Source organism: Mastigoproctus giganteus, chromosome 11 (assembly GCF_048544385.1).
Source record: "Mastigoproctus giganteus isolate SK-2022 chromosome 11, ASM4854438v1, whole genome shotgun sequence".
NCBI lineage: Eukaryota > Metazoa > Arthropoda > Arachnida > Uropygi > Thelyphonidae > Mastigoproctus > Mastigoproctus giganteus.
This window is the reverse complement of record NC_143585.1, coordinates 173,568,018-173,583,705: the sequence shown is the minus strand read 5'-3', so window position 1 is coordinate 173,583,705 and position 15,688 is coordinate 173,568,018. Positions and strand designations below refer to the sequence as shown.

Below are 15,688 nucleotides of genomic sequence, written 5' to 3'. Positions count from 1 at the left end.
TTTCTATGATTTTAATGGCCACTATCCATTGTGGGGTTCCACTACATTGAATGTAAGAAGCAAATTGATTGAAGAATTCTTGAACAATAATGATCTTAAATTACTAAACTCTGGATCTCCTACCTATATCTACCCACCTACAGGATCTACTTCTGTAAATGACTTCTCAGTTTATTCACCCTCCATCTTTCCAATCATGACATGGTCAGTGTTAACCAATTCCTGTTATAGCGATCATTTTCTGATTATTTGCTCATTACAAACAGGACTAACTGGGATGGCTATTCCACCCAAATAGTCTGGACAGGCTTTATGTTCAGAAATAACCTATTGATGATGATGTAGCTACTTACATCACCAATCAGATTCTGACTGCAGCTGATTCTTTTATTCCAAACTCCAAGCCATATCCCATTCACCGAAATCACTAGTGGAATATAGATTGCTTTTGTTCCAAACAGGAGAAAACCATGATGAGAATAATTTCTGCAAGTGTCCTACAACTGGTAACTTAATTTCTCATAAATGACTTAAAGCTAAAGCGAGACAAATTAGACAGAAAGAAAAACGTGATTTATGGATTGCTTTTCCCTCAACCATCACAACACACACTGACACATGGCTCAGCTGGAAAAGAATACAGGCATTAAATGCAAATTCATTTGACTGCCCTCTCCAATACTTTACTGGAAAGGGAAAGGCCTATCTACAGCTGAAGAAGTACTAGCAGAATCATTTGCTGCATTCTCTGCTTCTGCGTCCTATGTGTCCTCCTTCCAGAACATCAAAGTAGGTGCAGAATCATATAAAATCAACTTCTTCATGCACTGGTCCTTCCCGGATAACCAACCCTTTACATTATAGAACTTCAAGAATCACTACATAGATCTTCCAACAGAGCTGCAAGCCCAGAGCTTCCAACAGAGCTGAAGTACATTATCCTGGAGCATTTACTTGAAGAGGATTTGAGTACCCTGTTGATTTCTTACAATTGGATATTCTCTGAAAATGCCTATCCTTCTTCCTGGCACCATTCTTTCATAATTGCCATACAAAACTAGGCAAAGATCCTTCTCTGGTTCGAAATTATAGGCCAATATCTCTCATGAGCTGTCTGGGTAAAACTTTTGAAAGGATGGTACATACAAGGCTCACTTGGATCCTGGAGTGACAGAATCTACTGTCAGATCATCAATATGGCTTTCGGAAAAACAGATCAACCCTACATGTGCTTATTAAAGCCAAATCTCATATCCTTTGTCATGAAACATCATCTAGTATATGGTCAATTTAAATCTTGAAAAAACATTTGATGCTATCTGGCATCATGGTATTATTATGGATCTTTTACAACTGGGGCTTAGTGGCCATTTGCCTGAAATAAATCAAAATTTCCTACAATTGCATTCTTTTCAGGTCTGATATAAAAACATATAGTCTGCATCTCACATTCAGGAATAAGGAGTCCCACAGGGATCTATAGTTAGTTCACCACTTTTTGCACACTTTAGCAATATGACACAGGATATCCAAAAACTGTTGAAATTTATGTATGCAGATGACCTTAATATTTCCTGTCAGTCTCAAAGTATGTACCATCGAATGGCAGCTCCCACTTGTCATAAGAAAAATATTATCCTGGTCTTTACAGAGTAGTTATTGACTGACAGAAAAGAAATGTACTGCCACTCACTTTTACAAATGACAGGGTCTCCATCCTGATCCTGAACTACAAATAAACAATATACCAATCCCACTTGTTAATAGTTAATACTGTTAGATTTCTTGGACTAAATTTCCAAGCTCACATCATTCATTTAAAAACTGCTTGCACAAAGCATATGAATATACTTCGATCGGTCTCATCCATGTCAGGAGGAGCTGATCAGTATTTTACTGCATCTTTATAGAGCTTTAATCCATTCACTGAGTGCCACTCTTTTTGCTCTTAGAATAGATTCTATCAAAATATGACTGTCAAAACCAAACCACTCACAAGAAACAGACTGACTCACCTTCCCTTTTCAAACTCAGATAATGCAGCACATTGTACAATGGAAGTGATTTAATCTCCCGATATAGTCCTGTAGCCAGGACTATATCGGGAGTTACATCTAACTCCCGATATAGTCCCGATATATATGAGTTACATCTAACTCCACAAGTAACACCATCAATCAAAAATTTTACATTTTACAGAAAAGATAGAAATTCTTCATTATCTGCACATGAAGGCATTGTGATTTTAGTTGACTTTAAAATACCTTCTAGAAATGTTTCGCTTCAAATCCACTTGGCAGCTGTTGCAGTATGTGTATCAGTTGGACAAATTCTAACTACTGTACCTTCCACCTAACAATATATACACGTTCAAAGACCTAGAAGACCTCATAAAACAAATACCACCACCTTTTTTGTATCTTTGGTGACTTCAATGCACATCATCCATTGTGAGGATCAGCCCACATGGACAATAGAGGACACTTGATAGAGATGACACTAGAAACAACTGAATCTAAAATTACTAAACACTGGTCAAAATACTTATACTCACCTTCCCACTGGATCTATATCAGCAATTGATTTAACAATCTGTTCCCCATATTGTATCCCAATATAGAATGGGCAGTTTTAAATGATCCACACAATAGTGATCACTTCCCACTTGTATGCAGAATTCAAACACTACAAACCCCATGCCCTGATCATCGGGTAAAATGGAAATTTTAAAAAGCAGATTGGAAAAAATATTCAGCCCATCTTTCTTTTGACAGCCAATTGATTAAACTGCAATCCATTGATGATCTGGTTATCTGGTTTTTTTAGGAGCATTAGCAACTAAGGCCATATTGCTCCGGGATATGCGGTGGTCATTTCCTGACCTTTCCGCATCTTCCATATTTGGTGGTGACGGGCTCGAACCCCGGTCTAATCAAGAAGCGTGTGTTACGCACTGCTGCTCCTTCCTACCTGGCTACGGAGGCGCCCCATTGATGAAGTCACGGAGTATATTACTGAGGAATACTAACCATAGCCTCTGAAGCAATACCTCAAGCCTCTGAAATTTACATTTTAGGTTCACATGCAAAAATGTAAATTTTTGCATGTGAACAGAAATCTTAAACACTGGTGGAATGAAGCTTGTACCAATGCCAAAAAGTAAAAAAATAAAGCTTGAAACCTGTTCCGGAAGTTCCCAACTACCTACAACCTAATTCAATATAAAAGGCTCAAGTCAAAAGCTAGACAAATTAGAAGAAAAGCCAAAAAGGAATCATGGATACAGTTTGCCTCCACTATTACAAAGTGTACTAGCAGTCGACTCATCTGGAAAAAGATTCGGCAATTAAATGGCAAATATCTAACTCCTCCTTCTCCCATCCTAACCAAAAATGGGCAGGAAATATCTTCTGAAGAAGAAATAGCTAATGCCCTTGCAGAGACTTCCTACCAAACATCTGCCACTTCAGCATATGGCAATTCCTTTTTTCAAATCAAAGCTTCAGCTGAAAGATACAAAATAAAATTCCATACTATCCAATATATTGTCTAAAATCAACTGTTTAACCTATTTGAACTGAACAGCATTAAATAGATCACCCAACAGTGCAGCTGGACCTGATGGAATATATTAGTAGTAGTAGTGGCATGTGATGCAAAAAATCAAGTGTATGAGCTTATGCAGCATCAGCCAAAAAAAAAAAAAAAAAATCACACCATTCCCTCCAAATGCCTGTCCAGTTCCTCCTTAAATTTATTCAACCTATCAACTTCCACAACGACAGATGGAAGTTTGTTCCAGCAATTAACCACCCGCTGGCTAAAGGCAAATTTCCGCACATATATTCTACATCTGTCTTTTCTTAATTTGAATTTATGCCCCCTTGTGTTTGTAATCTGAACAAGTGGAAGAATCCCATCAGAATTCAGTGTGCTCAATCCATTCAAAGCCTGAATGGGTTGAGTACACCTCAATCAGATCACTGCACAGGTGCCTAGTCTCCAGCCACTGCAATTTGCAGAACTTAAGCCTACCTTGGTAAGAGGATCCCTTCATTCACCTCACCAATCTTGTTGCCCTTCTCTGTACACGCTCAAGCAAATCTACATCCTTCCTAAAATGAGGCCTCCATACCTGTAAGCAGTACTCAAGGCGTTGCCTGACCATTGCCTTATACAGAGGGACAATCACCTCCTTTTCCCTGCTAGCAAAATTCCTATATATCATTGACAAAACCCCATGACCTGCCCTAGAAGCCTGTCTGCATTGCTCAGAAAACTTCATATCTGACTGCACAATTACTCCCAGGTCTTTTTCATTTTCTACCACCTTAAGTGTAGTACCACACAGTTGGTACGTTTCCCTGGGGTTACTTCTACCCATGTGTTGTACTTTGTATTTGTCAAGGTTAAACTTCAGTTGCCACTTCTTAGCCCATCTGCCCAAATTATCTAGATCCAACCAACCGTTTATCCATTGTAGCAACTTACCCTTAATACCATTCTGCTCCAATTTGTAAAATTATATTAGGCGCCTCCATAGTCAGGTGGGCAGGAGCAGTAGTGCGTAGCATGCACTTCTTGATTAGACTGGGGTTCAAGCCCTGTTAGTCTCCTGTACAGATAACAGGCAAGTAATATGAAAGAAACGGGTTTCTCAATGGCAACATTCTTGGCATGGGCAGGCTGCAAAAAATTATATGCGATTAAGCCTGTAACCGAACATTGGCAGTCTAGTCTGCACAGAGGTCATAAAGAGGAATTTGTTCTTTCTTAACTCTTCATAGGATATATTCATCTGACACATTTCTTTTTGCTGATGGCTGATGACCTCTCCCATGTGTGAACAATGTGACACTTTTTTTATTCAAATGTACTACCAATTTTTGAAATGCTCATTATACTGCTTTTAATCATCTGACTGAGCCATATACACTCAGTCAGATTTTATCTGACAATGGCCATGTGTGAGAAATTTTTAATTGTTTATGAACTATTAAAATGTATACACTTATATAAAATAGATAGTTTATTTTCACTGTTATACAGCTTTTTATTTACTGGTGTATATATGTAAGCATTTGACAAGGTAACCTTATTAAAAATTACCAAGATTACAATCCTCTTTAAATAATAAATTTTATGTGGCACATTATAAACTAATCATTTTTGTGCCATAAAAATGAAAACCAAAACCCTGTCATCATTCACATCAAACTACCTTTATCCATACAATGAGCCATTCACTCTACATAAGCTGAAAAGAGCTCTAACCCTTTCTAAGGCAGGTGCTATTCTGATCACATCCATTATGAAATGATTAAGCACCTTTCTCAAAAATCTATAAATAACCTGCTCTGCTCTGCTTTTTCTGTATAACAGAATCTTTATTGAAGAGCAGTTTCTGGATTCTTGGTGGAAGGCAATCGTTCTTGCCTTTGCTAAGCCAGAAAAGGATCCTAAAATTCCTTCCAATTATCAACTTATTGCTCTGACTGGTTCTTGGTACAAAATCCTGGAGAGAGTGATCAGTGCCCATCTTATATGGTATCTTATATGCTATTTAGAATCAAACGACCTTCTCTCCACCAAGTTAGTGAGACTTCTGAAAAAACAGGTCCATTGTGGACCATTTAATTAGACTGGAAACATGCACTGGTTGCTTTCTAAAATTAAAACATATGGTATCGGTGTTTTTTGATATGGAAAAAGTATATGATACAACTTGGCAATTTAGCATTTTAAAACACCTATATAGCCTCGATCTTAGAGGTCACATCTCTTTTTATTAAAAACTTTTTTAGTGAGTTGGTCTTTCAAAGTTCGTGTAGAATCCACCCTTTCCTAGTCCCTTTTGCTATGAGGAGAAAGTACTGATCACCATTAAAGTAAATTCTATCACAGGACAATTTCCTCTAACTGTATATAGTGCCCTCTATGTTGATGACCTTAGCAATTTTTCTCATTCGTGCAATATGAGAATTATTGAAAAACAACTGCAACAAGCCATTGATTGCCTTAACTTCTGAGCACTGATGAATGGATTCAGGTTCTTGCTGCCAAAGACTGTTTCATACATTTTTGTCATAAGCATAGTCTTCATCATGAACCTGAATTGAGGCCTGGACAAAATACTATTTGGGTAATGTCACACACAAAGTTTCTAGGATTCATATTTGATAAAAAGCTTTCCTTTCTTGAACAGATCCGTCACCCTTGTACAAAGTGTACGAAAGGCTTAAACATTCTCTGTTTTTTCATCTCCTGTACATGTTGGGGTACAGACCAATATACCTTACTATGCCTCTACTGTTCCTTGTATGATCTAAGCTAGATTATGGGTCCCTGGTATACACATTAGTCAGAAATAGTGTACTTTGGAAAGCCTGATGATGGACTGTCTCCATCATCAGGCTCTCCATATTGCTGCTGGATCAGTCCTAACATCTCCTGTCCAGAGCCTACACATGGAAGCAAATGAACCAATCACTTTTACATAAGCAGTTGTCTCTAAAGTATGCTTTAAAAGTAAAATCCCTCCATGAAATACCAGGCCATCCTCATAGGATACCTGGCCACGTTGAGAAAATTTATACAGTGCCTCTCAGATTGCAACAGTCCTTTTAGTATTTGCGTGCAAGACCTACTTAGAGCTTAACATCAAAGTTGCCCAATCATCAAAGCAGCCCTGCCATTCTGGAATGCTCACATTCCATTGTGTGATTTTTCCCTTTAAGAACTGGCTAAAGTCAAATAATCCATTATCCTTCTACCCACACCTCTATTCAGCTCACCGAGCTGAACATGACTTCTTGCTGGTTTACATAGAGTGTGTTTGATGTTGGAATCATGTGTAGGATCTGCTGCTGTCTTTCCAAACACTACTATGTCTGAGCAGATTCTCCTTCAATGCAGCATGTGCACTACAGAGCTGCTTTCCATAGAGTTATCCTTGGATAACATGAGAACTTGCCAGTTCTGATGTCAGAATGAAATGTCAGATGAAAGAATCAGAGTATATAATAAACTGATTCTTTTAACATATTACTAGCTTCATTATCTTTCATATTCAATTCTCATCCAGTCTTGTCTCAGGTTGAGCAGAAGATAAATTCTCTTTATGAACATAAATTTATATCTGCTTCTGCTGGATTCCTAGCCACATTGGAACCAGGGGAAATGGTTTGGCTAATACTTTAGCCAAATCAACAATTCACACCAATCACCATGGCTTATCAGTCCCCCATACAGACTACAGGCAAATAATACACAACAAGATTGACTTCCAGTGGCAGAATTCATGGAATGGACAGACTTAAAATAAATTACATCAGCTAAAGCCTATAGTTAAACCATAGCAGTCTAATCTGCATAGGGATCATAAAGAGGAAGTTGTTCTTGCTTGGCTCGTCATAGGACACAGTTATTTGACACATTAATTTTTTTTCTGAGGGATGATGATCCTCCTGTGTGTGAGTTCTCTGACACCATTTTATCTATTAAGCAAATTTTAATTGACTGTACAAATTTTAACAGTACCCATTCTATTGCTTTAATTATCTGACTGAGACATATACACTCATTCATATTTTATCATGTGTTATCTATGTGTCAGCTGTTTTTAAATTTTTACATGTTAATTTGTATATGTGTATTTAAAATACTGAATATGGATTTTTAATGCACACCCTGCTTTTATTCTTTTATTTATTCTTTTAACCCTTTTGATGGAGTTACTCTAACTCTGGTATTTATTTTTAACCCTCCATAAACTTGTTTTGGTGCATGGTAGCCTGGTTGCTAATGTGCCAAAATCATAAACTTAAACCTATGAATTGGCATATTATGACCTAAGCTCATGATTTGCTACAAAAAATGAAATAACTAACCAATCAAACTGTACTTGGTTGTTTAGAAGAGAGTAATGCTGACAGCAAAAAAGAAAATCTGGTTTTTGTGTTGCAGAGGAAGCAATATTTCTGATATCGTGTTCCAAGAGAGAGAGAGAGAGTAAGTAGAAGTCAGGATAATACATAATACAGATATTTGATCTTGTCTAGAGATCTGATAGTCATTGAACAGGAACAGTAAATTTTACAGGAAATAAAGCAGGACTCTGTTTTAGAAGGATTGACTTTAACTAAGTTTTCTTTACTGTGTTGGAGAATTATGTGGAGATCAGCATTTAAGGGGTGGTGGATAAGAAGCTCAACTTCTTGAAATCACTAAAAAGAGAGTCCAGAAGAAGGAAAGTACCCATTTCTTCAAATTAGTCTGAATAACAGTACTAACTTCTATGCTTGGCCACTAAGCAGCCATCTCCCTGTGGTGGAGCTGGTAACTTGAGTGATAAAGATAAACCACCAGGGTCAAAAGAAAATCATCATCAATACAGACAGTTATCCACTTTTAGAGTCTTCAAGTTCAAAACCAGGAAATCCTGATATTGACCATGACTCCAGTCTTCGAAAAGCACTGTGCTCCTTTTCGAAAGGGTTCGAAAAAAAAATAAATAAATACAATAAAAAAATAAAATAAAATAAATAAATAAATAAATAAAAAATAACCACTTCCACTTCACCCCTCTATTCATTCGAAATACCTGTCCAGCTGAGCCTTAAACTTATTTAGGCTATCAACTTCCACGACAAGGGATGGAAGTCTGTTCCACCAACCAACCACCGGCTGGCTAAAGGCAAATTTCCTCACGTCTATCCTACATCTGTCTTTCCTCAATTTGAATTTATGCCCTCTCAGGTGATTAATCTGAGCAAGAGGAAGAATCCCATCAACATTGAGCATGCCCAAACCATTCAAGGCTTTATACACCTCTATCAGATCACCTCGCTGGTGCCTAGTCTCCAGACACTGTAATTTGCAAAACTTAAGCCTTTCTTCGTAAGAGCACCCCTTTGTTCCATTCACTAATCTTGTTGCCCTTCTCTGTACTCGTTCCAGCAGCTCTACATCCTTCTTGAAATGAGGCCTCCAGGCCTGTATACACTACTCTAGGTGTGGTCTGACCATTGCCTTATACAAGGGAATAATCACCTCCTTATCCCTGCTAGAAAAAGTCCTATATATCATTGACAATACACCATGAGCTACTCTTGCAGCCCGTCTGCACTGCTCAGAGAACTTCACATCTGCCTGCACAACCACCCCCCAGGTCCTTTTCATTCTCTACCACTGTCAGTGTAGTACCACAGAGTTGATACGTTGCTCTGGGGTTGCTGTTTCCCATATGTAGTACTTTACATTTTTCAATGTTAAACTTCATTTGCCACCTCTCAGCCCATCTGCTCAACCTTTCCAGATCCTGTTGCAGCAGCATAGTGTCAGTAGTGTCCTTGACAACCCTGCCAACCTTCGTATCGTCTGCAAACTTGGACATTAAGCTTGATATACCATCATCAATATCATTTATAAATACAGAAAACAATAAAGGACCCAATACTGAACCCCGAGGGACTCCACTAATAACATTAGTCCACAATGAGCAGTGTCCATTGACTACCACTCTCTGTCTTCTCCCCCTCAACCACCCCTTTATCCATAGCAGCAATTTGTCTCCAATGCCACACTGCTCCAATTTGTGCAGCAGTCTTCCATGTGCAACAGTATCAAAAGCCTTTCTAAGATCCAAGTATATAATATCAAAGCTATTCCCTGCATCCAGTTCTTTTGTGACTGCATCATAATATCCAATCAAATTGGTCAGGCAAGGCTTCCCCTTAACAAAACCATGCTGTGTCCGAGCTATAATTGAAGTCTTGTCTAAATGATCCTGCAATGCTTTTTTAACCAGTGCCTCCATTAATTTTCCGGGAACAGAAGTTAAACTCACAGGTCTATAATTACTTGTGTCAGCCTTTGATCCTCCTTTGTGAATTGGGGTCACATTTGCACATCTCCAGTCCATGGGTACCTCCCCTGGGTCCAAGGAAGCTCTCATAATTATGGCTAAGGGTTTGCTTACTTCCTTTGCTGCCTCCTTTAATATAACTGGATAGATCCCATCCATCCCAGGTGCCTTTCTTGTGTTTATCTTCAACAATTTCTCCTCCACTTTACTCTCAGTTATTGTAAGATTCTCTAGCTTACTTTACTGCCAAAGTTGAATACACCTCTGGCAATCCCCTCGCTGAATAACTCCTCATGTGTGAATGTCGATGCAAAATATTCATTTAGTTTGTTAGCTACCTGAGCAGGATCATCAACAGTTGACCCGTCAATATCAAGTGGACCAATCTGATTCATCCCCTTCCTTCTAGAGTTTACATAAGTAAAGAACTCTTTGCTGTTTTTCTTTGCATCCCTTGCCAAAGATATCTCGTAATCTGCCTTCGCCTGCCTAACCTCCTTTGTAACTTGGTTACAGATCAACTTGTATCTATCATAGGCTTCTGTGTCATGTGTTAATTTGTATGTATCCCATGCATTTTTTTTCTCTGCCATATGTCTCATTAGTTCGTCTGACATCCATTTAGGCCTAAACCTTGAACAATATTTCTTAGTTGGTATGTAAAGCCTAGTACGTTTTGTGGATTTATTGGATGATTGTTTTCTACATCAGCATGTTCGGGAGGCAACTAACATTAACAAATGTAAAGTACTACATATGGGAAGCAGTAATCCCAAAGTAACGTATCAACTCTGTGGTACGGCACTGACAGTGGTAGAGAATGAAAAGGACCTGGGAGTAATTGTGCAGACAGATAAGAAGTTTTCTGAGCAGTGCAGATGGTCTGCAAGAGTAGCTCATGGTGTCTTGTCAATGATATACAAGAATTTTTCTAGCAGGGATAAGGAGGTGATTATCCCCTTGTATAAGGCAATGGTCAGGGTCTGTATACAGTATACGGTATACCTTGAGTACTGTATACAGGTCTGGAGGCCTCATATTAAGAAGGATGTAGAATTGTTGGAATGAGTACTGCTTGTTGCCCTTCTCTGTACTCTGCAGTACAGAGAAGGGCAACAAGATTAGTGAATGGAACAAAGGGTTGCTCTTACGAAGAAAGGCTTAAGTTTTGCAAGTTACAGTGTCTGGAGACTAGGCACTTGCGAGGTTATCTGATTGAGGTGTATAAAGCCTTGAATGGTTTGAGCATGCTCAATGCGGATGGGATTCTTCCTCTTGCACAGAATAATCGCCTGAGAGGGCATAAATTCAAATTGAGGAAAGGCGGTTGTAGGATGGATGTGCAAGAGTTTGCCTTTAGCCAGCGGGTGGTTGATTAATGGAACAAACTTCCATCTGTCATTGTAGAAGTTGCTAGCTTAAATAGATTCAAGGCAGGACTTGACAAACATTTGGAGCTGGTGGATGGGTGAAATAAGGGTGTTTTTTTTTTTGTTTTTTTTTGGCTGATGCTATATAAGCTTGCTTTCTTGCATCATGGGCCTTTGCTAATGCTAACTAGAGGGAGTAATACTCTTGATCTGATTATCAATGCGCATTAAGAATCTGCAGATAAAGGAACCACTAGGTGGCAGTGATCACAGTGTGCTGAAGGGATTTACTCAAAGAGGTATCTACCCACAGGGGTAAAGGAAAGGGTTTTTGCTTTCGTAAAGGCTTGCTCTTACAAAGAAGAAAGGCTTAAGTTTTGCAGATTACAGTGTCTGGGACTAGACGCCTGCGAGGTGGTCTGATTGAGGTGTATAAAGCCTTGTATGGTTTGAGCATGCTCAATGCTGATGGGACTCTTCCTCTTGCTCAGAATAATTACCTGAGAGGGCATAAATTCAAATTGAGGAAAGACAGTTGTAGGGTAGATGTGCAGAAGTTTGCCTTTAGCCATCAGGTAGTTGCCGACCTGGCTAGCCAGGTGGGTAAAGTGCCTGCCTGGCAACCCAAAGGTCGCGGGTTCGAATCCCGCCTCGGGCTTGGATCAGAGTATTGCAAAAACCTTGGGAGGTGCATTATGGCCACAGAAGCCAATGCGCCAACAACTACCAAAAAAAAAATCAGGTAGTTGATTGGTGGAACAGACTTCCATCTTTTGTTGTGGAAGTTGATAGCCTAAATATATTTAAGGCTAAGTTGTATAGGTATTTGTAATGAACGGAGGGGTGAAATGGGAGTGGTTTTTTTATTTATTATTTTTTTGGCTGATGCTGCATAAGCTTGCTTTCTTGCAAGATATGCCTCTATTAATGCTAATAAAAGCATAATATATACTGATTGTTTTAATATATGTTTTAGCTTTTAAAGGCACTTCCTCTCCTAACAATCCTTTATTAAAACTCATAAGACATAAGCTGATGCATCTTCAGGAGCAAGAGAAAACTGTTATCTTCTCTTGGTCCCCTAGCCACAGTAGTATTGCAGGATATGAATGTGCAGATGATGCTGCAAAGCATCCTTCCAATATAGCCTTGACAAGTGATCTAGTCGCATATCCTGACACAGTATATGGAGAACTTGCATTGAACAATGAATACTTCTGTGGAAAATGCAAACAAATAACAAGCTATTTCAAATAAAATCTGAACCACAATTATGGACTTCTAGCCTTCGTAAAAATAGAAAATCAGAAGTAAACTTGGCCATAACCCGAATAGGTCACACTCACCTCACACATCTCTGTCTACCTACAGGAAATTATCTTCATGAATATGTGCATTGCTCGCAACCACTTACAGTAAAACATATACTCCTTGAATGTAGCTTGTTCTACAACACCCAATGAGCATCTTTTAGTTTCAATTCAGATCTGCAATAACCTCTGTCTCTTAATAGCATCATAAGTAAAGAAGCAAATCTCTCTGAATTCTTTCTCTATTTAAAACAAATTCAAATTTATGACCATTTCTAACTGCTGCACAAGCAGTTCTTATATGTAAATTCAATTGATTTGGGAAGTGCAATATGACCTAAGTTGCCCTTGCACAGAAAACACCACCACAACAACAGCTAAATATTCCAATGGTGGACTTTCCTGTCAACCAGAAGTGCCCTACACTGACTAAAAATCCATTATAAAAACAAGTAGGAAACAGTGGTCTCAGCTCTGGCAAACTCAAATCAACAATAAACTGCTGCAGATAAAAAAAAAAAAAAAAATTTAAAAAAGAGCCACAGCTGTTGGGCATCTAGTTTCAAGAAAAGCAGGCGAGAAGAAAAGATTCTGAAAAGACTGCATCGACCCTTCTGATCCAATTCATCTATATTTGTTTATATGAGAGAATCCTCCTCTAACGCATATTCTCATTGAATGTCCCCAACATTCAACTATTTGAAAATCCAGATTTAGCTCCCTATTCAACTTGCAGGAACCCTTCACATACTTATTCACATATTTTGGCAGTGATTGCAAATTTCAAAGAACTGTTTAACTATTTGAAAGACATAAATTTGTATAATTGTCTCTGATCGCAATGTGTAAAATTAGACATAAGTAAATCAGTCACAATATGGCCGATTAGGCCCTTGTACCTAAACACCCAAATACAACAACAACTCATTAGTACCGATGCCTGCCTGAATGGCAGCTCTTGTCATGAAACTTCTTGTTATATAAAGGCCCTTAATAAATGCAGAAATGTTTTAAGAAATGTACTCCTGCTGTTTGCATTGTTAATTTAGAAATGTAAAGTATTCCTAAATTAACAGTGAGGTCCTCGGTCAAAATCAGACGATGTACACATCACTAATTTAGAAATACAGGGTGCCCCCACCTCCCCCTGATCCTCCACTCAAAATCAGGGAATGCAATATGTTAATTATGATATTTTTCAGTATTCATGAGAAAGTTTATTTGACTGGAGTTATCATTCAGGAATAGTAAAAACTATGAGAGATAAACATTGCATAGGTTGTTTGTTGCCTAATTGACCAATCATCTGAAATGTATAGAAAGACTTTTCATAGTGCCAAAAGGTTTTCTTTGGCAACTCTTTCTCATTATTGAGTAGTTAAAGAATTCACTTTGCAATCAAACCAAATTATGTAATATATACCAACTCTCACTTTTTATGTTTGCATTTTGATTAAAATTTAACTGAGATTAACTGATGTTTTTTTTTTTCAGATGATTATGATTTTGATTCTCCACTCCCAAATAAAACAGCACCACGTCCCTGTGAAAAAGAACAGGATTTGTATGAGATGCAACTTAAAGATTTTGGAGAGCCGCTTAAGGGCAAGTTGTCTATGTGCCATTCTTCTGGCTGTGATAAGTATGCAGCTCTTTTTTTTTTTTTTTTTTTATAAGCTCTGTGTTCATGTGCTTATGTGCAAAAATGAGAAAAGTTACACATTTTCAAAAATATCTGAACATAATTCTTTTGAGATTTCTGTAAAATTTTGTTTAGGCATCTGTAAATAAATACCTCACAAAGCCACAAAAATACAATTAAACAAGCATGTCCTAAAAGCTCATGAAAATCATAAAATATCTTGCAATAGATGAAAGTTTGGGGGTGGTGGGTAATCATCCAGCTACTCATCACTGAGATCTTATGTTACCAACAGGAATTATTAAGGAGTTAACAGGCACTAAAATCCCAAAAATCCTCTTTGAAGGCAAAGTGCACATTAGTTTTTGGGGAGAGGATGGAAACTAGCATTTTTATTTTATTTTATTACTTTTTTTTTTTCCTTGTGGTGTCTCCAAACAGAGAAAGTATAAGAACTAATAGTACTTTAATAAATTTTTATGAGTTTGAAGGTTGAGAAGATAGAAGATACTTGTTGACATTCAACTGAAATTTCTGTAGACTATAACTTCCAGGAAATTTGTGTGATGGTTGTTCCAAAGAAAGAGGGGACAAAAAAAGAACTGTCAGTTTGTGAGTTTGGAGTTGAACAGTGAATGGATGTTGACTAGTTGAAATCATCATCTTTATGCTAATTGAGCAGAATAATGCTCCTTGAAATATTTACAGAAAAAGCATGCAGCAGAAATTGAACATCTGTGTGACTGACAGTGGAGAGAGTTTGTGATAGACAGGTCAGGTCACAGAAAAGCATACAGAAGAAATTGAACATCTGTGTGACAGACAGTGGAGAGAGTTTGTGATAGACAGGTCAGGTCATTGATTAACTTCACTGAACTCTTTTAGGTAGTCTGCATCTAAAAGTGATCATACGTGCACCATCCCGGATATGAGAACAATATTTCATGGCACAGTGGATTTGAGATATACAGAATCAACAGCTGTAAAAGAAGAGTAACACCAAGATTATACTATAGGCAGTTAAAGAGTGCAGACATGTTTTAAGTTGACTCCAACAGATTAACTAAAAGGGATTAAGGTCAGGTGTCTAATAGGTAAAATTTTTTGTTTAAAACTTGTTTAAATTTAATTTCTGTAATTTTATTACAGAAATTATATCTTATTTCAGTAATTTTGGGAATTGAAATTCAGTAATAGTCTCTAAATTTAATTCTTAACTTTTCTAAAGTATTTCTGCTAAGTTAAGTTCTTTCCTGGTAACTTCGGTAGCTTAATCTTAACTTGAGTACTGGATAAAGTTTTAATTTCTGTCATACTTTGTTAATTTAAATTCTGTAATATATTGTAAATTTAAATTTTGTAATCTTTTTTATGTTCAAATTTTACCTAAATAATGTTACAAGATGGGTATTGTGCCAGAAATACCTGTGGGTATTTCTGGCACGAGTCACGAGTTTCTTGATTGTATAGCCTCAGGCATGTATTCTCGGGTGAGTCTAGT

At 37.7% G+C, this 15,688-nt stretch overlaps 1 protein-coding gene across 2 annotated transcripts in view; it reads left to right on the top strand.

Moving 5' to 3' along the window:
- LOC150078580 (voltage-dependent calcium channel subunit alpha-2/delta-3-like) overlaps positions 1-15,688 on the top strand; it is a 1,140,037-nt gene that overhangs the window by 1,087,333 nt on the left and 37,016 nt on the right. For both annotated transcript variants that reach the window (XM_090384275.1, XM_090384274.1), the window contains one exon: positions 14,040-14,187. In XM_090384275.1, coding sequence (XP_090240401.1) covers positions 14,040-14,187 — 148 coding nt within the window. The remainder of the gene's footprint in view (positions 1-14,039; positions 14,188-15,688) is intronic.